This window comes from Symphalangus syndactylus, chromosome 24, assembly GCF_028878055.3.
Source record: "Symphalangus syndactylus isolate Jambi chromosome 24, NHGRI_mSymSyn1-v2.1_pri, whole genome shotgun sequence".
In the NCBI taxonomy this organism is placed as follows: domain Eukaryota; kingdom Metazoa; phylum Chordata; class Mammalia; order Primates; family Hylobatidae; genus Symphalangus; species Symphalangus syndactylus.
In genome coordinates this window covers 25,514,773-25,541,160 of record NC_072446.2, presented here as the reverse complement: position 1 = coordinate 25,541,160, position 26,388 = coordinate 25,514,773, and the positions used below count along the sequence as shown (strand labels likewise).

At 45.4% G+C, this 26,388-nt stretch overlaps 1 protein-coding gene across 2 annotated transcripts in view; it reads left to right on the top strand.

Moving 5' to 3' along the window:
- EYA2 (EYA transcriptional coactivator and phosphatase 2) overlaps nt 1-26,388 on the top strand; it is a 296,749-nt gene that overhangs the window by 104,919 nt on the left and 165,442 nt on the right. For both annotated transcript variants that reach the window (XM_055266550.2, XM_063633402.1), the window contains exons 3-5: nt 1,461-1,506; nt 5,530-5,672; nt 16,791-16,907. In XM_055266550.2, coding sequence (XP_055122525.1) covers nt 1,461-1,506; nt 5,530-5,672; nt 16,791-16,907 — 306 coding nt within the window. The remainder of the gene's footprint in view (nt 1-1,460; nt 1,507-5,529; nt 5,673-16,790; nt 16,908-26,388) is intronic.

Genomic DNA, 26,388 nt, shown 5'->3' with positions numbered 1-26,388 from the left:
GTTGCTCTTACGACAATGACTGTCATCGTCAGCTGTAGTGTCATGGTTGAGAAGACAGACTCTGGCTCCAGACCACCTGAGTTCAGATCACAGATCTATGCCGTACTTCCTGTGTGGCCCTGGGTGAGTTACTTAAGCTCTCTGTGCCTACAGCTGTTCATCTGACAATGAGAATAGAACCTTTCTCATAGGGTGGTTATGAGGATTAAAATAATTAATCCAGGTAAAGAATTTAGAAGACAGCTTGGCATGTAACAAGCACTGGGTAAATGATGGCTATCAGCATCATCTCATTTAACCCTTTCCTATCCTTGCAAGATAAGTATTTTCATCCCCATTGCACAGTGGGGAGCCCTGAGGCCCAGAGATCTAGGAACTTGCCTGAAGTCTCATAACTATGAAGTGGCAGAGTTGCAAGTGCACGCTGGTCTCCTGAGCCTCCAGCGCAGAGGCCGAGACAGGCTCAGAGCTCCACGGCCTTAGGGCGTGATGATGACGCAGCCACTGCCCTACAGAACAGGGAGTGGGCATTGGCAGGTTGATGCTGTTCCTATCAGTAGACACATTATCTAGAATTTGTCCAGGACTTTGCAGTGAGGACATCGAGTTGCATTGTTCAAGATGACAGAGCACAAAAATACTTCCCGGTGAACTGTCCCTATGTAAAATTATCCTCTGGCAAACGTCTCTCCCAGCTTAACTCTGTCACCTTTTCGTCACCCCCTGCATATTGCCTCCCATCAATGATTGGACGTTGCGTGCCGAGTGATTGGGTGTTAGGTACTTGCATCAGGAGCCCAGGCCTCATCCATCTCTCTGCTCCACCACCCTAGGTGGAGCTTAGGAGATGATCCAAGGGGTTTCCTTCCCCTAAAGTGTTGGGGCCAGCTGCACCTGCACTCCATGGACTGGAAGTGAGGAGGCAGGGGAGGAACATCAAAGCCATGTCATTAGAAGAAGGGAAATGGATGTTGGATGAGCAAAGCCGACCCATGTCTGCCATTCTGGGGTTCTTGGGGGTTACTTTTGGGGCAGGGAAGGGAGCAGTTTTCCATCCAGGAGTGGAAATGGCACCAGCTTGATTCACTTCCTAGTTGTGCTGCTGCCTGGTCATGTGACCTGGCTCAAGCCCATTCTTTCTGTCTCTTTGGCCTCAGTTTCTCCATCTGTACAATGGATGGAGACATGGACTCTACTCTGATGTTTCAAGATGCTATGGATTCTTTATATGTCATTTTTCCTTAACTGCACAGAGACGAAGTGCACCCAGAAAGGGCTCTGAACCCCTCAAGAAGAAGAGTGCTGAGATGTGGTGCCTCAGATAAGCATCTGTGGTGGAGAAAGCCACGGGCAGTGCCCCTCCAAGTCTGTTCCTGCTTAAGTGGTGTCTGAAGTCACCACCTCTGCAGAACATCACCCTAATCGCTAAAACTCTTTCAATTTTTCTTTTTCTCCTGCAGGCATCACCAAATCAGCCCCCCTGAGAGTGTCCCAGCTCTTCTCCAGGTGAGTGCCATTCACTTGTCTCCTGCTCACATGCCCTCGTTTTCTTCTCTCTTGGAAGGTAGAGGTTGAGAGAGAGGGCCCTGGAGCCAGATTCCCTGGATAGGAATCCCAGCCACAGCACTTCCTAGCTGAGTGAGCTTGAGCAAGTCGCTCCACCTCCCTGGGCCTGAGCCTTCCCATCTGGGAGAGGGGGACAGTCATGCTGCCTGCCCCCACGAAACCAGCAAAAGCAGGTAAAACACACTTAGAATGGGGCCTGGAGCAGAGTGTTCTCAGAGTCTTAGCTATTATTTTCTTCTTTCTTCTCTTCATTCTTTTTTTTTTATTCTTTTCTTTCTCCCCTTCCTCTCCTTTCCCATGCATAGGGAATTTCTTAATTTTTCCCTCCCTTTTCCCCACTGTCTTTCTCTCTCCTTTCCTCATTCCTTTCCTTTCGCTTCTTTTCAATCTCCCTTCTATTTTTTTTTTTCTCTGAGACAGAGTCTTGCTCTGTCACCCAGGCTGGAGTGCAGTGGCGCAATCTCAGCTCACTGCAACCTCTGCCTCCCAGGTTCAAGTAGTTCTGCCTCAGCCTCCCAAGTAGCTGGGATTACAGGCTCCCTTCTTTCTATCCTTATTTTTCTCTCCCTTTTTCTCTTTCCCTTCCTCTCTTCCCTCCCCTTTTGTCCCCCATCCTTTTCTCTCCACCTCTCTCCCCCTTTTCCCCTCCCTCCTTTCATCATTTCTTTATTTTATTTTAAGTTCCAGTATACACATGCAGAACGTGCAGGTTTGTTACATAGGTAAACATGTGCCATGGTGGTTTGCTGCACCTGTCAACCTATCACCTAGGTATTAAACTCGACATGCATTAGCTATTCTTCCTGATGTTCTCCCTCTCCCCTACCCTTCCCTAACAGGCCACAGTGTGTGTTGTACCCCTCCCTGTGTCCATGTGTTCTCATTGTTCCGCTCTCACTTGCAAGTGAGAACATGCAGTGTTTGGTTTTCTGTTCCTGCATTAGTTTGCTAAGGATAAGGGTTTCCAGCTTCATCTGTATCCCTGCAAAGGACATGATCTTGTTCCTTTTTATGGCTGCATAGTATTCTATGGTGTATCTGTACCACATTTTCTTTACCCAGTCTATCATTGATGGGCATTTGGGATGATTCCAAGTCTTGGCTATTGTAAATAGTGCTGCAATGAACATATGCATGCGTGCATCCTTTCTTCCTCCTCTACCATTCACACATCACTCCTCAGTACCTAACCCCACACTGAGCCCTAGAAACTCAGAGATGGATGAGATGCGGTCTCTGCCCCCGGAGAGCTAGTCCGGTGAGGGAGATAAACCAGTAAATCAGAGATCTCAACCTGGCGCCATAAATGCTCCACCACAGGCACACGCTGGGGCAGTCGGAGCTCAGTGCTGGGATAGCCTTGCCCAGAGCCCTCTGGGTGCTGCCCTTGGGAGAAGCCATCCTGAGCCCGCTGCTGCATGCCATGCCCTGGGTGCCCCTCAGGCTAGGTGGTGAGCTCCTCAGCATCTGGAAATCTTCCTTCCTGTCCAACACTGGAGCAGCTGTTGATAAGGAAGACATTTTCTTTGCCTTCCTTTCCCACCAGAAGATGTTTTGGGGAGTATTAGTAGCAACTGAGGACTGTTAAATCTACCTAACTTTTTTAAGGCCTCAGAGTTAGAAAGCTCCACCATCCTTCCTCTGGGTTTTAACTTTAGCCCCTGTTTAATCTGAGCCACTTGAATGGGTTTTGATGGCAAGCAGGAGTTGATTGTCTTGGGTCTCCAGCTTCTATTTCTCTTCTAAGGAAGGGTGTGAATTGGGAGCATTTTCAAATAAGGCTCTCTGCTCCGCAGGTTGCGTGCTTCTCAGGTGCCCCACAGAGCTGAAATATTGATGGATGAGACACCTTCCAGGACTGGGGCTGACATCTCCAGCTCAAATGAGTTTCTTATGCATTTTGCAACAGGTTCCCCCGAATAACCCTTTATCGTGGCAGTAGTCAAAAAGAAAGAAGGGCATAGGGACATGTGTTTATAATTCCATAAACTTTTGCATTCACCTGCTATGAGGCCTCAGGTGGAATAAGAACTCTGGAAGCAAACAGGCTTTAGCAAAAGTGATGTAACATAACCAAAATGGAATCAGATACAGATTGGGGAATCTCATCAACATTTACCTGTACGCTTAACCCAGTTGTGACAGTTAGAAACATGATAGTTGTGGTGTCTGGGGGAGGGTGGCATAGTGGAGGGGTTGAGGGTGTGTGGCCTCTGGAGCCAGGGTTCAAATTTTCTATCTGCCGTATGCTTGTGGCGTGTTACTAAGTCTCTCTCTGCCTCTGTTTTCTTACCTGTAAAATGGGGATAGAAACAAAAATTACCTCCAAGGCTTGTCACAGTTGTGGTGGAGTTTAAATGAGCCAATTCACATGAAGTAAATAGGACAGTGCCTGGCACATAGGCATGAGAATTGACTACCTTTACCGCTAAGGGAAGTGGCCCTTGTAGGCATTGTTGCAGACAGGATGTGATTTGGTCTCAAGAGGTGGCTGCTGCTCAGATCCAGCTGATAGCACCACACAGGCGTGCAGACCCAGGTGCGCTGAAGCACCTGCTTTTCAGGAGAAGGGAGACAGAGCAAGTGTTTGTGTGCGTGCCTGCGTGTGTGTGCATGTGTGTGTGTACGTGTGCACGTAACCTCCTGGTTTTCAAATATTAACAATTTCGAATTAGGAAAAAAATAACTTCACTGGCCAAAGAAATTATATCCATGGATCTGTGGATTGGATGTGGCCCCTGGGCCACCATTTTGCTCCCTTTGTGTTAGAACAACTGACCTTGACTTTATTTATTGCTATCTTCAGGGCTGGATGAATCCTAGTCCTGTGAGAAAAAGCAGATTCATGGTTCCAAGCATGGGCTCTGTAGTCAGACTCCTTTGTTTAAGCTCTATATTTACCACTTTGTAGCTGTGTTTTCAGCTCTCTGAGTTTTGGTTTCCTCATCTCTAAACCAGGAGAGATAAGAGCCTCCACCCCAGAGATTTGATAAGAGCATCCATGAGATATAATGTACATACCAGGTGCATGTGACACAATTCCCAACCGTTAGTAAAAAACACAATGCTTGGCAGCACCCATAGTGCAATCTTAAGTAAGGAGCCCTGGTTCTCCATGGAGTAGAGAAGCCATTTGTGGTCTTTGGTTGCAAACAACAGAAATCAATTCTGGCTGATACAAGTCTAAAAGAATTTTTGGGGGAATATCTGGAGTAGCTCACAACATAAATGAAATAATCAGGCCTCGAGAGAGATTAAGAACAGGACAGATTCAGGATTCAAGCAATATGGAGGATTTAAATTCCCAGGGCAGAGTCTGATTGGATGATCTTGCATCATGTCCCCAACCCTTAGCTAAGAGCAAGACATCTTGATTAACAGCCCTGTTAAAGCTGCAGTCAATTGAGAAGGTATCTAAATAAGGACAGTTAGGGTACGACAGGCTGTGCTACAGTAATCAGTAAACCTCAACATCTCAGTGGCTTCACACAACAAAAGTTTGTTTCTTACTCACATAAAGTCCAATATGGATGGGGTGAAAACCCTGCAAGGCAGCTCTCTCTCCTCCACAAGCTGACTCAGGGATCCAGGGTGTTTCCGTATTATGGCTCTGCCATCTCAACCTGTGCCCTCTACAGTTGCTATCAAAAGAGGAGAAAGGACAGGAGGGTTGCAGGGGATGTGTTCATTGGCCAGGCCTGCGAGTGGCTTACAGCATATCTGCTTACATTCTACGGGGCTGAACCCAGTCACACGGCTGAATCTGACTGCACAGGAGACAGAAAATAAAATCTTCCTGCTTCCCAGGCAGAGGAAAATAAAATGGGATTTGCTGAACATGTATGTTGTCTCTGCTCTGGAAAGAGTAGAACCCGAAAGAAAAATGGGGGTGTTGATATCAGCATAAGGAAGAAGGGGTGCCAGACTGGGCCTGGAGATTTAATCTTCCCTCTTTCCACACAGATCTTGCCCACGTGTCCTACCCAGCCAGCCTTCCACAGCCATGGCAGCTTACGGCCAGACGCAGTACAGTGCGGGGATCCAGCAGGCTACCCCCTATACAGCTTACCCACCTCCAGCACAAGCCTATGGAATCCCTTCCTACAGTGAGTAGCAAACAAGTCCTTACTCTCCTCTTCAGGTCCCCAAATCATGGTCTTTGTTCTGCACTATTGTCTCAGCTAAATGTGGATTAATAAACACAACCAACCTGATTTTGGATTAGAGATAAAGTGAAAAGAGTAACACTTTAAATATGGTTCAAATTCTATAGACTATAATATCAAGATCCCTTTTGATGGCAAGAATTGGAAATCGAACCCAAGCTGGTTTAGGGAAAATCGGGACTGAATGATTTACATACCGAGAGATCTGTGGATACAACTGTCATCAGGTATGACTGGATCTAGGTGCTAAAGTGTCATCACGAGGAGTAAGTCTCTTTCCATCTTCAGATGCTCCCAGCAAGTTCTCCCTGCATGGCGGCAAAGATGGTGCCTGTCCACTCAAGGTTTGCCTCCTTTTAGCTCTGCATGCCCAGTGGAAAGAGAGTTCATCTTTCCCAGGAGTTCCAACAGAATCCCATATTGGCCCTCATTGGCCCAAGTTGGGCCATGTGGCAATGCTTATAGCAAGGCAAGGAGAACAGGGTGATGGAGATAAGGAAGCTGAAGCCTATGGATTATCTATGAAGGAGGGGTGGTTTTCTTAAAGGAAAACAGGGTGGTAGTATCGGAAGAAGGAGAAATGGATGTGATGGGGGACAGGGCAGAAACAACAGACCTCCCGCCCTTGACTGTTCACATCTTACAGCTAAGGACTGAAGACTTGCGAACCTTGCTCACCATCCATGCCCACCTGCCCTTGCCTCTGGCGTTGAGTCATGCTATTCCCTGCCCTCCTAGCAGATATCTTAACCAAAGCCCTTTTCGTAGCAAGTGACAAAAACCCAAGCTAATAAGCTGGAGGAAACAGGGGAGTTTATTGCCTACGTAGCTGGAAAAACCTAGGGCACTGGCTTCCGGCAGGCCTGGGTCCAGGTCCTCAAGGGATAATATCAGGACTTAGCCTCTGCTTCCCTTTCTGTGGGCCTCAGGCTCAAGCAGGCTCTCCCACTGTGGTGGCAAAGACAGCCCTGGCAGTTTCAGGCTGCAGTGCCCCCCACAAAAGAGAGCCCCTCCTGTCTAGGACTTCCTGCAGAGTCCCAGGAATTTCTCTACTAGACTCCCACTTCCGTCCAAGAAGATAGGTGCTGTGGGTGGCCATATTTGGCCACATGTCCACCTGCAGGACCAGGGGTCAGGTCAGCCTCACCCAAAACAACTGATCTGAAGGTGAGGAAGGGGTGGTTCACAAAGGAGAAGGAAGCAGGAAGCAACTACAGATAGCCACTCCACATGACTTTACAGCCCATCCAAATCTGGGCTCTCCAGTGGAAAGGACACAGGATTGGTGGGCAGGGACCTGCCTGCCTGACTTCACTGCCCCTGACCTCTCCAGGCCTCAGTTTCCTCAATTGTAAAATTAATGTGCTCATCTCGTCGTCCCACCTAGAGGGATCCCGCTTGAGTTGAGTGCAGAGGCTGACTCTTATATTTCTTTTCTCCCTCCTCTTCCTCCATTCCTCTGCCCTGTTTGTTCATTCATTCATTCACTTATTCATTCATTCAACATTGAGTCATGTGTGGGGCAGACAGTGGTCAATAAAGCAGAACGGGCCTGTCTTCGTGGAGATTACTGCCTAAAACTGATGATCAGGCAGCACTAGACCCACAGTTTTGGTGTCGGGTCGGTGGCTCTGGGTGGACAAGAGCCCTACAGACATTTCCTTTTAGCTTTAGTTTGCCACAGTCCTCACCCAGCCCACGTTACTCCCTTGAATTATCTGCCTTTTCCATGAAGACACTTGAGTTTGCAAACTCTGGCCTAGAGATAGAAAAAAAAGTTTTTTTAATTTTCTTTTTTTGAGACAGCATCTCACTCTGTTGCCCAGCCAGAGTGCAGTGGCACCATCGCAGCTCACTGCAAGCTCAACATCACAGGCTCAAGTGATCCTCCCACCTCAGCCTCCCAAATAGCTCGAACTACAGGCATACACTACTGCGCCCTGCTAATTTTTTGTATTTTTTTGTAGAGATGGGGTTTTGCCATGTTGGCCAAGTGGGTCTCAAACTCCTAGCCTCAAGTGATCCACCGCCTTGGCCTCCCAAGGTGCTGAGATTACAAGCGGGAGCCACTGTACCTGGCCCCAGATTTTTAAATCTGTACGTGTAATTTCAAATTATGATGCACGGCATAAAGGAAGCAAAGACTTGTTTTAGGTTCTAGGGCTGGGAAAGGCCTGTTAAATAAGGAGCGAAATTCAGCTGAGAACTGAGAGATGGCCATGTGCAGGCACAGACAGGAGAGCATCCAGGCAGAGGGACAGCCCCTGGGAATGGGGAGGAACTTGGCAATTCTGAGAAGACTAATGGCTGGAGCACAATGGGAGATGAGGTGAATAAGGTGGGCGGGGCCTCCGAGGCCCAGGAAAGATTTGGGGTTCTGTTCCAAGTGAGACTGGAAGCCACTAGAGGGTTTATAAGCAGTGGGTAATAGGATGCAACTTCGGTGGGTTTTTTTAAATTTTATTCTTATTTTTATTATTTTTAGAGACTGGGTCTGGCTCTGTCTTCCAGGCTGGAGTGGCATGTGCAATCATAGCTCACTGCACCCTCCACCTCCCAGGCTCAAGCAATCCTCCTCCCTCCCTCATGAGTAGCTGGGACTACAGGCACGCACTACCTCCCCTGGCTAATTTTTTTTTTTTTTTTTTTTTTGTAGAGACGGGGAGGGGCGGTCTCACTTTGTTGCCCAGGCTGGTCTTGAACTTCTGACCTCAAGCAATCTTCCTATCTCTGCTTCCCAAAGTGCTACAATGACAGGCATGAGCTACCGTGCCCAGCCTAGGTTTTAAAGATCACACTGGCTGCTGTGGTGAGGCTGGCTCAGATAGAATCAGGAGGAGAAGCAGGAAGGCCCGTTGGGAGACAGATGAAGCCTGGAGCAGGAAATGTTGGAGGCCTGGGGCGAGGCCATGGCAGCGGACAGACACATGTAGACAGAATCAAGAGCAACTCTCGAGGCAGGATTGACAGGTCCTGTCGAGGCGTCAGGCCAGGCTTAGTAATAGTCACCATCGTTGACTTCCTGTCACTCACATTGGTCTATTTCCACTAATTCCTTTAATCCCCACCTCAACCCTATGAGGAAGGTCATCTCATTATCCTCCCTTGAGCGATAAAGAAACAGAGACTCAGAGAGGTTCAATAACTTACCCAAGGTCACCCAGCTGGTTGGTGGCAGAGGTGGAATTAAGCCCAGGCAGCCTGGCTCTGGACCCTGAGCCCTCACCCGCGGGGCTCCGACGCCTGGCTGTGCATTCTGTAAATCCCGGGGGATTACCTATGACAGACCTTGGCCAACAGGTGTAGGCATCTTTTCTAACTTTTTCCCCTGCTGTGCTAGAAGGCTTAGAATACAGTCACACGTAAGTTACCCCGCTTGGCTGACAGCCAAGAAAAATGAAGCCATATTCTTTTTCACATAAAAGAGAAAACTAGCCCTGTTCCCAGACAAAACATGGCATCAGATGGAAATCAATTTGGTGCAAAGTTATTTTACTGTCCCAGTTACTTTTGGAGCGTCTGTTCCTGGATGATACAGTGTAGATGATAAGAGCACATGTCCTGGAATTCTGCTGCCCGGATTCACATCCCACCCTTGCCTGTTGCGGGCTGCAAGACCCTGAGGGAGCAGCCTCCCCTCCCTAAACCTCAGTTTTCACATTCATACAACGGGAGTAATACTAAGTCTACCCCTCTCATGATTGCTGGGAGGATTAAATTAGATCATCTACACCAGGGATTGGCTAACTTCTTCTGTAAAGGTCCAGGTCGTAAATATTTTCTACTTTGTGATCCATATGGTCTTTATCACAACTACTCAGCTCTGCCATTGTGACGTGAAAGTAGCCAGACCGAATGTAAACGAATGGATGTGTCTGTGTTCCAATAAAACTTTATTTACACAAACAGGCAGTGGACCAGATTTGGTCCATGATCCTGATCTAGATAAAGGGCTTCCTCACCAGGGCCCACCCCAAGAGAAATGCTCAACAAATGTCACCTGTCCCAGTAGAAGCCAGGCTGCCACACACACACATGCACAGACACACACACACACATACACACACACACACACACATACACACACATACATACACACAGAATGTCCATGTCACTGAACAATAACAGGTGGGTGAAAAGCCATTTCCCTTTACATCTGCCTGTGCCTGAGCAAGCCGTGTTTGCTCATCGTCTGGACAAACCTTGTTGAATCTTGTCAGGAAACTTTTTTCATTGCTCCTTGGCAAATAGTGCTATTTACTTTGTTTAAATAGCTGCAGGAAATAACACAATTGAGCAAACTAGAGACAAGGACAGTTAGAGTATTGAGTATTTTTTTCTCAATTTATTATGCAATATTAAAGACATACATAATAGAGTAATACTACGACACTTAGGAACTGACCATTCAATTTAAAAAATAAAGGGAGGTGGCCTTCCTTTCCTCTCAAAGATTCCTGTGCCCCCAAATTTCATGTTTATCATTCCCCCACATTTTTTTATGTAGAAGAGATCAGCAAACTTTTTCTATAAAGAGCCACATAGTAAATATTTTTGTCTTAGCAGACCACACAGTCTCTATCTCAACCACTCAACTCTGCCATTGTAGCATGAAAGCAGCCATAGACAAAGCATAAACGAATGGGCTGTCTATGTCTCAAAAAACTTTATTTACAAAAATAACAGCGGATCACATTTGGCCTATGGGCTGGAGTTTGCTGACCCTTAATGTAGAGTATTTTAAGCATGTTTTAAAACTTTACCTACATTGCATCTTTTAGTACACATTCTTTTGCAACTTGCTTTTTCCACCCAACATTATGTCTGTAAAATGTACCCATATTCATACAAGTAGCTGTAGTTCATTCATTTTCACTACTGTATAATATTCCACTACTTGATGGCACCCTAATTTACTTACCCATTCTTTAGACAGTCTTTTAGGGCTTTGGTTGTTTCTCATTACATAGGATGCTGCAATAAGCATCTTTGTGCATTTCTCAGGGGTGGAAACCTACGAGAGGAATTTCTGGGTCATGGGGTATATGCATTCTTCACTATCCTGGATAATGGCAAAGAATTTTTGTTATCTCTGGCTTTGTAAAAAGCCACTCCAGAACTTAGTGGCTTAAAACAACACTGACGTATTATTTCTGCGGGCTGGCCAGGTGGGCCTGCTGCTGGTCTCCCACAGTCCCTCTCATGCTGCTGTGGGCTGCCTAGATGGCACGGTGGGTCCTCTCTCTCATGTGGCCCTTCCTCCTGGGTTTCTTCAGGCATGGTGGGCTCAGGTTCCAGGAGGCTGAAGATAGAAGCTTCAAAGCCTCTGGGTGCTGAGTCTCGAGAACTACTGGGCGTGGTGGCACACACATGGTCCCAGCTACTAGAGAGGCTGAAGTGGGAGGATCACTTGACCCTGGGAGGTCGAGGCTGCAGTGAGCCATGAGCATGCCACTGCACTCCAGCCTGGGTGACAGCGTGAAATACTGTCTCAAAAAATAAATGTAGTTACATATTTGTTTTAATATGCATTTATATCTATATATATGTGTGTGTACAAATATACACATATATATATATATATATATATAATATGGAACCTGTGATTTCTTGGTCATTATTGCTTAAGGCAAGCAAATAGTTTCAAAATTGAGTTTTTTTTTTGTTTTTTTTTTTTTTTTTTTTTTTTTTTTTTTTTTTTGAGATATAGTCTCGCTCTGTCTCCCATGCTGGAGTGCAGTGGCATGATCTCAGCTCACTGCAACCTCTGCCTCCCACGTTCAAGTGATTCTCCTGCTTCACCTCCTGAATAGCTGGGATTACATATGTGCACCACCACACCCAGTTAATTTTTGTATTTTTAGTAGAGACAGGGTTTCACCATGTTTCCCATGCTGATCTTGAACTCCTGGCCTCAAATGATCGGCCTGCCTCGGCAACCCAAAGTGCTGGGGTTACAGACATGAGCCACCACGCCCGGCCTGATGTTTAAAAATAACATGAAGTGAATCATTATATGGATGGTGCTGGGATATGGGAAAACCAAGCAAGTGTGCACAACATTGAAGATGGGGAAGCGCTAATTTGGTCCAAAACCCTCACTGTAGTCACAAGGAAACTGAGGCTTGGAAAGCAGACGGCACCTGCCTCAGTGATACCACAGAGCCAGGACAGGAAACGAGGGCTCTGGGCTGTGCCATGTGCCATGGGCTGATCCAGAATTCACATCACTGAGCACCTGCTCAGGGGGCTGTTGATATTTTAAATATGAACCATCTCCTGTCTCTCCTCTGCTCAGATCCCTCCAGGGCCCCTCTCAGGATCAAAGCCAAAGGTTTTCCACTGCAGTGTCTTTGCCCTGTCCCCACCTGGATGATCTTTCTGACCTCATCACTCACCCTCTCCCCAACCCTTACCCCGCTCCAGCCTCACTGGCCTCCTTGCTGTTAGTTCATCCAACATACCAAGTACGCTCCTGCCTCAGGACCTTTGCACATGCCTTCCCTCTGCCTGGACAGGTATTCCTTCGGGTGTCCACAAGTCTTGCTGCTTTGCTTCCTTCGGGTCTTTGTTCAAATGTCTCTTCCTCCATGGGACCTCTTCCTCCTCCTCCAAGGGACGTTTCCGGATCACTCTGTTTGAAATTTCAAATCCCAACTCCCCTTAACCAACTTTGCTACCTCCTTCCCTGCTTCATTCTTCTTTTTAGCACCATAAGACTCTAAATGGAGTCCAAAAAATTTAATCATGTTTGGAGAATTGTGTTAGTGTGAGGTTCGTAAGATGGCAGGGAAAAGTGTGTGCCGCTGAGTGTGCCAGGGAGTCTGGGAGCCAATCGTGTTGTCTCTTGTGTTACCCAAAAAGCATTTTGGATGCTTCTCCTCTACTGTGTGTTTTTAGTTGTTTTTCTACTGTCATTCTCCTCCCACTAGCATATAAGCTCCAACTACTACAGTATCTGCAGTATCAAGATCTGTATCTCCTGACCTGTTGCAGGTGCTGAGCTAATAGTTGTGAATGAGTGAATGAATGCTTATTGGCTCTCTGTTGTTGACACCCTCTCTGAAATCCACACGCTCACTTTGGTGCTTCCATGAGCGGAAGCCAGTGGAACTTGCAGATAGTTCACAAGCACCTTTTCAGAGGCCTCTTTCTCTTTGCTGCGAAGATACTTATCAGAGATGTCTGGGGAGCAGCAGGTCTGATGAGGTCAGTCTGTCCCAGGGCCAAACCGTGACCAAATTTCCTTTGAACATAATCTCTTAGAGCAGTGTTTCTCTATCTGGTTTAAAAGACCAGTTTTCGGGTTTTTGCTTTTTAATTGCCATTCCACTATGGACTAATATTTTAGTAAAATAAAATGAATTACTAAAAAAATCAAATTAAAATTTTTTATTTATTTATTTGAGATGAAGTCTCACTCTGTAGCCCAGGCTGGAGTGCAGTGGCATGATCTCGGCTCACTGCAATCACCACCTTCTAGTTTCAAGCAATTCTCGTGCCTCAGCCTCCTGAGTAGGTGGGATTAGAGGTGTGCACCACCACACCCAGTTAATTTTTGTATTTTTCATAGAGATAGGGTTTCACCATGTTAGCCAGGCTGATCTCGAACTCCTGACCTCAAGTGATCCACCCACCTCGGCCTCCCAAAGTGCTGGGATTACAGGCGTAAGCCACCGTACCGGGCCAAATTAAAATGTTTTAAAAGCATACTAAATACAAATCTGGAGAAATGGCCTTAGATGTCAGAACAATGCCAAGTTGCCACAAAACTTTCGGGATGTTTACTTCTCAGTGTCTGACTTTCTCATTCTGAACTTGTGACTGATGCATGGACCACAGTCTGGACAACAGACTTACGGGAGGAAGGCCCTCGTGTGCCTTTGCCATTTTCATATTCTCTTCTCTTTCTCATGGATTAGAATTTTATGATCCAACCCCTTCAGCAAACAAAAGAAGAGATGAAAAACTTTATTTTCTTTTCTTTCATAGTCGTTCATTCACCAGACAATTTTAGAACACCTACTATGTGCAAGACAGGGAGCCACATATGGGAAGACTGCAGGGTACAAGAGGGACCCAGCCCTGCCCTCCTGGAGCCTCCAGCCTAAACAGAGAGCAGAGGTTCAACAGTGATCTGGGATGAGTGCCAGGCAGGAGAACTTCATGCTACTCGGGGCTGAGTTAGGTCATAGAAGACCTTTGTAGGGAAACAACATTTGCCTGATAGAGAAGAGGGAGGTGTGGGTTCCAGGCAGAGGAAGCAACATATGCAAAGGCTTTGAGTCCAAAGACATGGTTGCAGTTTGTCTGCACCTATTTAAAATGGACAATGTAGGTACCCTTAGAGGCAGCAATTTTTGTCTTGTATCCAACCAAGACAAACACTCCGACATTGCTTGAGGAAGTATGTACATTTCGTCTTGGCTTGTGATAGTAAAAACTGGAATCAACCTGGAGTTCATCATCAGGGAACTGGCTGAACAAGCAGTGATATTTCCGATTTTGGCTTTCCATCCAGTCACTAAAACAAACAGAGTGTCTGAGTGTATGGCTTGAGCAGAGTGAGCAAAGGAGCCCAGGAAAGGCAGTGAGGTCGAAGGGATGGACAGAGTCCACGCAGGGCCTTGGGGGTCACTGCAGGGTTTAGATTTTACTTTAGGTGCACAGCGAGGCAGACTGTACCCAATGCAACGTTAACCATTCCTAGTTAACTGAGCAAAAAGAAGGTGCTGTATAAATACTGCTTGTTGCTGCCATCATTGTTGTTACTAAAGTCTGGCACCATCAATGGCATAAAACCTCTTCACACCTGTTATTGAGAAGCATCAAGAAAACGAACCTTGACTTCAGAGTTATCCGCCAATTGCAAGACCCCAGTCCAATGGATTGGCAATCTCAATTCCCACATCTTTAAATTGAAGGAAGTAATATATTGCCTGTTTTGTGGGATCGATGTGAGGATAAAAGAGATGTGTGCTTTTAATTACTTCATTCAGAGCCTTTATATGTTCATTCTTTCCTCTTACTTTAATTTCCTAACAACTCATCATTTCACAAGAAAGGAGGCCTCCAACCTGGGGTTGCAGGAGAGACTTTCCAGGTCACCAATCAATGACGCAAACCATCTAGGACTCCAGCCCAGATTTCCTGATGCAGAATCTCTCTGTTTTTACCTTACTAAGCATTCTCTTATTTTATGGGGTTGACGGGATAAGAAGGAGGAAATTTCAATAAGAAAACCATCAGCAGAACTAGAAGTGTTCTGGAAAGAAATGAAATTGTAAACAGCAATGAGATACTGTTTTATACCCATAAGATAGAGAGAAGCAATGTTTGATAACACAGTTGATGTGATTGTGGAGAAGGAGGACTCACTCAGTGACTGGAGAGAATGTCACCTACAATCTAGGGAGCACCATTCAGCAACATCCAAGAAAATTTAAGATGCTCTTGCCCTGGACTCGGTGATTCCACCTACTGGGAATTTACCTAAAAGATAGACTTGCGCATGTGCACAAAATGTGTGTGTGTGTGTGTGCATGTGTGTGGTGTGATGACTATAAGCTGCAGCAAATACATATGTATATGCATATAGGTACATCTATATGTTAAATATATTTTCTGCATGTATATATGTGTGTATATATACACATTTGTTGTGTGTGTGTGTTATGTGTGTATTTGCTGCAGCTTAAATTACAGTCATAAAATCTCAAAAATGCCCAAAAGTTAATGAATAGGAAACTGGTTAAATGATGAGGAAACCACACATTAGAATGTCACACAGCCATCAATACAGAATAAGGAAGAACTTTATAAGCTCGTGAGGAATGATCATTACCACATATTGTGAAGCAGTAAAGGAAAAAGAAGAAAATGAAGAACAGAATTTATAGAATATTCCTATTTATTTTTTAAAAGGTGGAATAGGTATATACATTACATATGTATGTTATATACATAAGTTTGTATATGCACAGAACCTGTCTGGAAGTGAATTGTGTTCCGTAAAGCTGGTAATCGTGGTTGCCTGTAGGCAGAAGAGCTGGGGTTTGAGGTCAGGGATGGGAAGAGACACTTTGCTTTATGCCTTTTGTACTATTGGAATTTTCTACTATGCATTCATTACATTTTCAATAAAAATTAAGTGAATGAGCTGATGATGGTTAGCTTCTCCTCAGCACAGTCCCTTTCTCAGCCAGTTGTTCATGGAATTAGTACCTATGCTTTAGGTAAGCATGCCGAGTTTTGCTGAAGCAGAAGGCAGATTTGTAACTGTGAACTTGGGATAAGCAGGTCCCCCCGTGAGACTGGAGAGTGTGTCTTACAGTTAAGTGACATCATCTTTGCAGAGGAAGGGTGGTTCATTTCACACCTTTGTCCAAAACCCTAATGGACATTTAAGCCATACACGGCACTACTCAGTGGAGTAGTGGGCTGCAGGCTTGCATACCTACCAAGATGGCAGGTGGCATGAAGCTGGTGGCATGTACAAAATATGAGACCTTCATACCTACCAAGCTGGCAGGTAGCATGAAGCTGGTGGCATGTACAAAATATGAGACCTTCGTGGCCTGCCTTTCGTTTCTTCACTTTTGATAGGGTCCTAGGATGTATCAAAACAAATCACAACTGCAATGAGAAAATAGCACCTTAAAACCAGCCTCAAAGTCCTGCAGATGGAATGGAATCTATGATGAACTGGGAAACACGTGAATTGGGAGCCCACAGGGGCAGCTTGCGGTCACATGGGTTGCAGACATGGTGTTACTAGACCATGTTGTCATTCAAAAAGAAGCCGTAAGTCCAGCTTTTTGTGTATGAAATGTCCTGACTTTTAACAAAATCAACTAATTCAGTTTTTCTTAAAAATATGCTGGCCAAGTCAAATGTCTATAGGCTCACTTTGGCTGACAAGCCACCAGTTTGCAGCTCCTCATTTGGAAGCTGATAAAATTGCATGCTGTCTTGACCCAGTAGCTCTTTTGTGGGTGACAAGGACGCATCCTAATCATGTGTCCTTGGTCCTTTTTTTTTTCCGCTCTCCCTTCAAAGGCATCAAGACAGAAGACAGCTTGAACCATTCCCCTGGCCAGAGTGGATTCCTCAGCTATGGCTCCAGCTTCAGCACCCCACCCACTGGACAGAGCCCATACACCTACCAGATGCACGGTCAGTGTGGCGCTGTGGCCCCTTCCTGCCCACCTCTAAGAACCACCTAAGTTGGGTATCCATTCATTCATTCATTCAGAAGATTTTTTGAGCACCTACTATGTGCCAGGCTCTATCTCAAGGAGTGGAGAAAATAGATATGAGATCTGCCTTCATGGTCATTACCTGGCAGTGGGGAGAGACTAATGATAAAGTCGGCAAATAAGCCAGATGATTTGGGAAGGGGTTGAATGTAATAAGGCAAATAAACCTGGTGTTTGCATAAAGAGTGATGAGCACTTGGGAGGTCAGGAAAGGTGAGATTTGTGACTTTAGATCAAATCATCAGGGAAGGCTCTTTGAAGAGGTGACATAGGGCAGAAACCCAAAGGGTGAGGCAGAGCAGCCACATAGACATCTTAGGGAAGAGCATTCCAGGCAGAGGAAACAGCCTGTGCAAACGCTGCATGCAGGAAAATGTCTGGATGCATTTGAGGCACAGAGCTGAGACCAGTGAGACTGGAGCAAAGTCAGAAGGCATGTAGGAGGAAAGAATCTTGGAGAAAGAGCAAGGCACAATCACACATGGCCTTGAGGGATATGGGAAGGAGTTTGCTTGTATTTTAAGTGTGATGGGACAGGCAAGTCTATTGCGGAGACTCAGAAATGTCGGGTGGTGGAAATATTGGACAGTCAGGTGAAGAAGCTGTTATTCCAGGCAGGAGGATCAAGGCTCTGCAGCCCTAGAGGGTGGCCTTAAGGAAGAAAGAACTCCATTGTGTAACCCTCCACCCACATGCCATAAGGAACTGGCTTACTGGGTTCTCCCATGCTCATCTCCACTCTTTTACCATCCAAGAGCCCTTCTCTGTTCTGATGCCCCCTTGGGAGCATGCTGGAGTTGATGCATGGAGCAGGGGGCTGGTGGCTGTAATTATGGGGATCCCCATTCTGCTGTTTCCCTTTATATAAGCTGCTAAAAATTACCATCAAGGGTCTGAAAGAGTAAAATGATAAGATGGTGGGCTGATGAGTGATTGCACTTTTTTTTGAGACGGAGTCTTGCTATGTTGCCCAGACTGGGCTCAAGTGATTCTGCCACCTCAGCCTCCTGAGTATCTAGGACCACAGCTGTGCACTGCTGCACCCAGCTTTGATAGTACTTTTCTTTTAAAAGAAACTACTTGGAAGTACTGTCACTTCATCTTTATTATTTTAATTTTTTATTAAGGAAGTAATAAAAATGATTGTCAAGGGCAGCATTTCAGGAAAAAACATTGTGAAAGGAGAACAAATAATCTTAGATATGTGTGTAGGGAAAGCAGGTAATAAGCATTCATGCCCAGCCCTGAGAATAGCTTCCTGGTAAGGTCTATGTCCAAGTTTGTCAGTGATGCCATGAGCTAGCCTTGACCAAACATGCTACGTGCCAGGTGATGCTCTGTGGGTCTCTCATACAACCTTCATGACGCTCTCAAGCAATGGTACTGTATTATTCCAATTTCACAGAAGAGGAAACTGAGGCATAGAAGGAATGACTGATTTGTCCAACACCAGGGCAAGGATTTTAGATTTTATTGTAAGCGTAATGGCAAAGGGACTGTGTCAGATCTCTTGGGGGCCTGGTGGAATCCCAACCCTCAGCCTCACTGCAAAGCCCGTCACTGTAACCCCGGCACTTTCCTGCCTCCTCTGCTTCTGCTGTCATGTCTGTGTCCCCAGTTGGGGCCTTTCTGAGGCCCACTGAAGGGAGTAAACTGCTGAGACCCATCTCTCCAAGTGGGGAGTGAATGATGGCACCGGCCCTGATAATAGGAGGTGTGTGAAGGTACTGAACTTGAACTTGCGTTTGAGTCCATCTCAAGCCAGTTTCTTTCCAGCTCTTTAAATAGAAACTGGACTTACTGCCTCAGGGCTTCTGAGGCCACAGAGGTTGAAATGGAAACCCAGTTCCCGTATCCCATTTTGACACCCCCTCGGCCACACAATAAGTGATCTAAGTTATGTAGGAGAGGCCCCTATTCATTCATTCATTCATTCATTCCATATGTTGAACACCAGCTTGACACCTGGCACCCTTCTAGGCACTGAGGGCACAGCAGCCCACAAAGACAATCTCCTCATGGAGAAAGATGGACAGTAATCAATTGATAAATAGATAGATAATTATAGATTTTGATAAAGCTGGTGACAGACAAAAACATGGTGGCATGCTGGACCGTGTGCAGTGGTATGGACCAGGAGTGGTGATCGGCATTCAGCAGGTGGTCAGGGGCCTCCCGACGGAAAGGAGGCTGCCACAGGAGGGGCCGGAGCCGGGCCGGGCCTTACAGGCAGCGGGAATGCAAGAGCGAAGGCCCCCGCGGCAGGAAAAGGCTCACAGTGTTCAAGGACTCCAGAGGAGCCTCATCCCATCCTCCCCAGAGCAGAATATGCAGAATAATGTTCTTTCTTCTCTGGTCCTTACAGCAACCGCGTGAGGTGGGCACCATCAGCCCGGCTTTCATAGATGGTGAAAGTGAGGCTCAGAGAGGGCAAGTGACTTGCCCAAAACCGCAGAGCCAATAAGTGTTCAGAGCTAGGATTCAGACTCCAGTTTCTCCGGTGCCACTTCCTCTAAACGTTGAGATTTCCTGGACTCCTTCAGGACTCCAGGCACTGTCCTAATGTCTGCACATAAGCATGCCGCTTAATCTCCCCAATAGCCCCGTGACGTGGGCAGTATCACTGCCCTCATCTTACAGGTGGAGAAACTGAGGCATAAAATGTTTCAGTCACTTACCCAAGGTCACACAGCCATGGCAGTGGGAAATGAGCCAGGCAGTTGCCCAGGCACATAACCCTCACGCCATCCTGCCCTTCACACTCTCTTAGATCCATCTAGAAGATGATTCTCAGGGGTAAGCCTAGGGCCCCACCCCCCACCTCAATCCCCACCAGCCAACGTCTCCAGCTCTCTTCTCGCCCTACCATGGGAATCGTCCAGGTTATTTTCTTATCCTCCTCGCAGCCCAGATGACAGAAGGGCAGCGGCAGCAGCTGGGCTTCGTCCCAATTAACTGCCTTCAGTCTGATGCTAATGGCTATAAACTGCTCTTGAGACAGCCCAGGCATTTTGCAAGCCTGACATATTCCTCCTTAAGTATTTTTTTCAAACACAAACACACAGAACGCTCACACACCATGCCCATGTGCTTCCTATTAACTTTTTTTTTTTTTTGAGTTGTTCCAGAGGAGAAATAAACTCTCGAACTACTGAGAGCATTTCAGAATGGAAGACATTGGTTGAGCTTAGTTTCTCAGAGGAAGAAGAAAATAAAGAAGATTGAGGCTTATGAACTTTTAGGCCTGAAAATGCTGATTTTGTGAAATTGGCCCATGGTGAGAAGCTAGCATGAGTCTTTTTCCTTTCTAAGAATTAAAACCATAATTTTGGCCCATAACCCCAGCACTTTGGGAGACCAAGGCAGATACATTTATTGCTTGAGTCCAGGAGTTCAAGTCCAGCCTGGGAAACCTGGTAAAACCCATCTCTACAAAAAAAAAAAAAAAAAAATTATCTGGGCATGGTGATGCACGCCTGTAGTCCCAGCTACTCAATATGTTGAGGTAGGAGGATCACTTTTCAGCCTGGGAGGTCAAGGCTGCAGTAAGCTGTGATAATGCCACTGCACTCCAGCCTGAGCAATAGAGCAAGACCCTGTCTTTAAAAAAAAAAAAAATGCTGGGCATGGTGGTGTGCATCTGTAGTTCCAGCTACTCAGGAGGCTGAGGTGGAAGGATTGCTTGAGCCCAGGAGTTCAAGGTTGCAGTAAGCTATGATCACCCCACCACACTCCAGCCTGGGCAATACAGCATGACCCTGTCTCAAAAAAAGAAAAAATACATTATTTTATAGAAGCAAAAAAGGACGCTCTTAGGGCTCACCTCATCATTTTACAGATGAGTAAACTGAGGCACTGCAACAGAGCATCTTACGGAAGATCACAGAGCAAGCTTTAGGCAAGCCAGGATGCCTCCCACTAGGTCTTCTAGCTAATCTCATGAACTTCCTAAAACTTAGCACAGCCATCGCCCTGTAAGGCCCTGGTTTGAGATCTGTATCTGTTTGGATAACACTGCCCCACCATGGAATATACAATAAATGTAAAAGAAAAAAGTTCACAGCTCTTGTTCAGCCTTTGCATAGTTGTTTATTTTCTTTATTTTAAGTTCACCCTGGGGTTTTTATAGCTGAAGTGTATTTCTTATGGGTTTGATTTTTTTTCCTTTTGGCTTCTTCTGGTAAAACACTGCTATTCACAGAAATAACCACAAAGATTAAAAAGGGGGAAAAAAATCTCCAGAGTGTGTTACAAGAAGTTTCTGGTGCCACAGAGGAGTTAAGAGTTCTGGACCTGGCCTGTGGTCAGTCCTGGCAGTACCCTACACACAATGGCATGAGTTGGGGGAGCACATGGACTTCTCTGTGCCTCAATTTCCTCACCTGTGAAACTGGTATCATAGTGAGAGAGGTGACAACATGAGGCTTTGGGAGACTAAATAACATGATTCATGGGCACCTCAGATGAGATCCATAAAGGCTAGATTTTCTTTTTATTATCTCTGTTATTCCTTCCTTAGCATGGTAGTTAAAAACAACTAAAAGCAGGGACCCTGAAGTCAGGTTGAGTTAACATCCAAATACCGCTGCAAACCAGCCCTGTGACCTTGAGCTCAGTTACTTCTCAGTACTCCAGTTTCCTTCCCCATGAAATGGGGACACTAAGAGTACCTTACTCATGGGGCGCTATGATGACTAAATGAGTTAATGTATGTGAAGTGTTTAGAGCAGCGCCTGGCACAAACTAACGCTCTCTAAAACGTTAATTATCATTATTATGATTGACATTGTTAGCCTCACTTCAGGTTTGATGGGCCACGTTCTTTCCAAGTTCACTTCTATTTCCTGAACTCTCAATTTTAGTAAGTGGTCAGGGTAAGAGAAAAGAGGAATACTAATTTGAGACTGTGGAACTGTCTACATCCACAAAAACTCCCCTTCCAGTGAACTCTGTGTTGTAGGGAGACTTAAAAACAGGCCAAGTGCAGTGGTTCATGCCTATAATCCCAGCCCTTTGGGAGGCTGAGGCAGGCGGATCATCTGAGCTCAGGAGTTCAAGACCAGCCTGGCCAACATGGCAAAACCCCATCTCTACTTAAAATACAAAAATTAGCCGGGTGTGGTGGCACACGCCTGCAATTCCAGCTACTTGGGAGGGTGAGGCAGGAGAATCGCTTAAACCCAAGTAGTGGAGGTTGCAGTGAGCCGAGATCACGCCACTGCACTCCAGTATGGGTGACAAAGCAAGACTCCATCTCAAAAAAAAAAAAGCAAGAAAACAGTGGGAGCCCTATCCAATGGAAACTCTTTTTGCATTTATGAAGGGCCAGGAAACATAAAGACTGAAGCTTAGAACCCCTCCAGCAGCCACTCAGGAGCAACATGGAAACGTGCAATTCAAGGAAGTGTAGGAAATTAAAAGTTCAGTAAAAGCACTTATAACTCAGTGATCTCAGCTCGAGACCTCCGAGGCTGGATTGTGTTGGATTTAGGAAGTCTCTATGTCAGATTCATGAAATCTGCCACCAGTAAACTGTGTGACCTTGGACAGTCACAAAGCTTTCATGATCTGTGTTCCACAGTTCTAGTGCTAACAAGTGTTCCAGGAAAAAATAAAGGGGTTGGGGCGGGTCATGGTCATATATACCAAATACATTTAGTAAATAGTGCGTGCCACAAAGTTAAAATAGACATCTTTGCTACAGGACTTTTCAGAGCCTTTGCAGGCTGTTGTGCCTTCTACCTCTCCAGGAATAGAATTCAGGAGGCAGTTTTCCCAGGCAGATGGGATGAGGGCCCCTCCGTCCAAACTCGTTCTGTGGTCGCTGAGAAGCCCTGAATGTCATGATCTTTTAGGACCCTTCTTTTATGAACGTTCTTTGAATTTCTATTGTTTTAAACAATGAACATGTATGTATTTCTTTTTCCTGTGTTTTAATTAAATTGTTTCTTGTTGAGATGGAGTCTCACTTTGTCGTCCAGGCTGGAGTACAATGGTGTGATCTCGGCTTACTGCAACCTCCGCCTCCTGGATTCAAGCAATTCTCCAGCCTTGGTCTCCCAAGTAGCTGGGATTACAGGCGCCTGCCACCACACCTGGCTAATTTTTGCATTTTTAGTAGAGATGGGGTTTCGCCGTGTTGGTCAGGCTGGTCTCGAACTCCTTACCTCAAGTGATCCGCCCACCTCAGCCCCTCAAAGTGCTGGGATTACAGGCATGAGCCACTGTGCTCAGCCTTAATTTTTAACTGAGACATAACTCACATCCCTAAACTTCACCTTTTTTTTTTTTTTTTTTTTTTTGAGGCAGGGTCTCTCTCTGTCGCCTGGGCTGGAGTGCAGTGGTGTGATGTCAGCTCACTGCAACCTCTGCCTCCTGGGCTCAAGCGATTCTCCCACCTCAGCCTCCCAAGTAGCTGGGACTAGCAGGTGCCCGACACCATGCCCAGCTAATTTTGTTTATTTTTTATAGAGACGGGGTTTCATTGTGTTGCATAGGCTGGTAAACTTCACCTTTTTAGAGTGTTCAATTTAGTGTTTTTAGTATGTTCACTAAAATTGTGCAACCATCACCACTATCTAGTTCCACAGCATTTTTGTCACCCCACAAAGAAACCCCATGCCCATTAGCGTCACTCCCTAGTTCCCCTCCCTCCAATATATTCCTTTTGTAATTAAAAAAAAAAAGACACATTAATTTTTTAAACAGGTTATACATTTACCTAATTCGGGCATCTGTGGAAATCTTTCTTCTACCCTCATGCTACATCCACCCCGTTTCCAAACCCCTAACAATTAACCACTGTAATAATTTCATGGGAACCCATCCAGAACGTCTTTTTGCAAACATAAGTAAAATATAAGCAGTCTATTATATTGTATGTTACTATTACAAGAATTAGTTCAGACGTGATTCATAAATAAGAAAACTATGTTAGTATAACTCGGAAGTTGCATTGTTTCATTGGCTTCTTAGAGTTTCTCTATCACTGTTGTTGTTATGTGCCGTGATGTAGTTTTCTTTAAGATTTGTGCTCTGTGTTCATTGAGACTCTTAGATCTGTGGATTTATCATTTCCATCAAATTTGGAAATTTTTCAGCCAATATTTCTTCCAATTTTTTTCTGATGTCCCACCACCACTACCTCCCACTCCTCAAGTTCGTTAATCTTTTCTTCTGTAGTATCTGATCTGCTGCTAATTACATCCATGTCATTTTTCATCCCATACATCATTTTCATCTCCAGAAGTTTGATTTTGGGTGTTTGTTTTTTGAAGATGGAGCCTTGCTCTGTCACCCAGGCTGGAGTGCAGTGGCGTAATCTCGGCTCATTGCAACCTCTGCCTCCAGGGTTCAAGCGATTCTCATGCCTCAGCCACCCAAGTAGCTGGGATTACAGGTGCTCACCACCACTCCTGGCTAATTTTTGTATTTTAAGTGGAGACGGGGTTTTGCCATGTTGGCCAGGCTGGTCTCAAGCTTCTGAGCTCAGGCAGTCTGCCCACCTCAGCCCCCTAAAGTGCTAGTACAGGCATGAGCCACCGTGCCCAGCCTGGGTCTTTTTTTGATAACTTCCATGTCTCTACTTAACATGTCCAATCTTTCTTCTGGCTTCTTGAACAGATAGAATCCAGTTGTAGTAAACGTTTTAATGTCTGTCTAATTCTATCATTCCTGTCATTTCTGGGTTCATTTTCATTGATTTTTCTCTGCGTTAAAAATCATATTTTTCTGCTTCCCTGCATGCCTGATAAGTTTCAATTGGATGCCAAACATAAATTTTACCTTGTCAGATGCTGGATATTTTTATATTCCAATAAATACTTTTGAACTTTGTTCTGGGATGCAGTTAGGTTACTTAGAAACTGTTGGATTCTTTTGAGTCTTGCTTTCAGCCTTGCCAGTTGGGATCAGAGCAGCGTTTAGTCCAGGAGAAATTTTTTCCACTACTGAGGCAAACCCTTCTGAGTATTCTACACAATGCCCCATGAATTGTGAGGTTCTGCAATTCTGGCAGGTGGGAACAGGAACTATTCCCGGCTCCATTATAAGCTCTGAAGCTTGTTGCTTCTGATCTTTTCCAGTGGTTCTCTCTCAACCCTGGGTAATTTCCTTACACCCATGTGCTCATCAGTTCTCAGGTGGCCACTCAAGGGGAACTGTGAGCAAACCTCCAGAGCGCTCCCAGCGCAACTTTCTTTTTCTGGGAGTTCTGCTCTGCCAATTCCAGCCACATTAGCCTCTGCTGACTTGCAGCTCCATCTCCCCAGCTCAGAGAGACCACGGGGCTCCACCTAGGTTTTCCCTTCCTGGAAACTCTATCCTGGGGCAATCATACAGCTCACCATCTGTTTCTCCTCTTGCAAGGATCACTGTCCACGCCTGATGCCCAACGTCTTGGAAACCTAGTTTTCAAACTGTTTCAGCTGGGAGAGTAAATCCAGACCTTGTTACTCAGCCTTGGCCAGAAGTGAAAATTCCACTGCATTGGTTCATTTGTAATTTTTCCAGAGCGTAGGCTAATAGCAGCTAATGTAAAATACCAAACACAAGCAAATGCAGCAAGCCTGGTATGAGTACAGTTCTGCTCAGAATGCCCTATGTTCTTCCTCTTCCTCAGTTTGGTTACATGTTCTATTTTGGGAGAACTAATTTTGCAATTCCCGCCAATTTTTATGCATGTTGCCTTTGTTTCCATAGTTCAGCACCTCCATCATCTCTTCATCACCTCCATCAAGATACTTTCACTTCCTTTTAAAAGCAAAGATCTCTTTTATAATGTAGTGCTTCTCAGTTTATTATTTACGTTTTTATTTTTTCACCATGCTATCATTTTTACGAGGATTGTCACTGCTTTGGTTAATGCTCTGGTTACAAAGTGGCATTGCTTTGGGGCAGTCAGCTCTAACCCTACTTCTTCCCATAAGCTCTCTGATTTTAGTGCACGGGTTTGCATAACTCATGGCCTTTCAAGAAAGCATTATCACATGATGGCAGAAACACTTGCCTATATTCTTTTCACAGATAACATACTATACACACTCTTCTGCACTTTGTTTTCCTCATTTAGCTATATACCTTGGAGAGAACTTGCTAAGTCAATATATAGAAAGAGCTTCTTCATTCTTTTTCATAGATGCCTATTATTGCATTGAATGATGTGCTCTAAATGATTGAGCCAGTTCCTTACTGGGGGCCATTTGGCCTGTTTCTGCTCTTTTACAACTGCCTCTAAAATGGTTATGAAAACCCCTATATGTATATTATTTTTTATAAGTATATCTGAAGGGCAAATTTCCAAAAAGTAGGAGTTGGGGTCAAGGGGCAAGTCTATATTTAAATTTGGTAGATATCTTCAAGTTACCCTCCACAGGGATTCTACCCATTTACACTCCCGG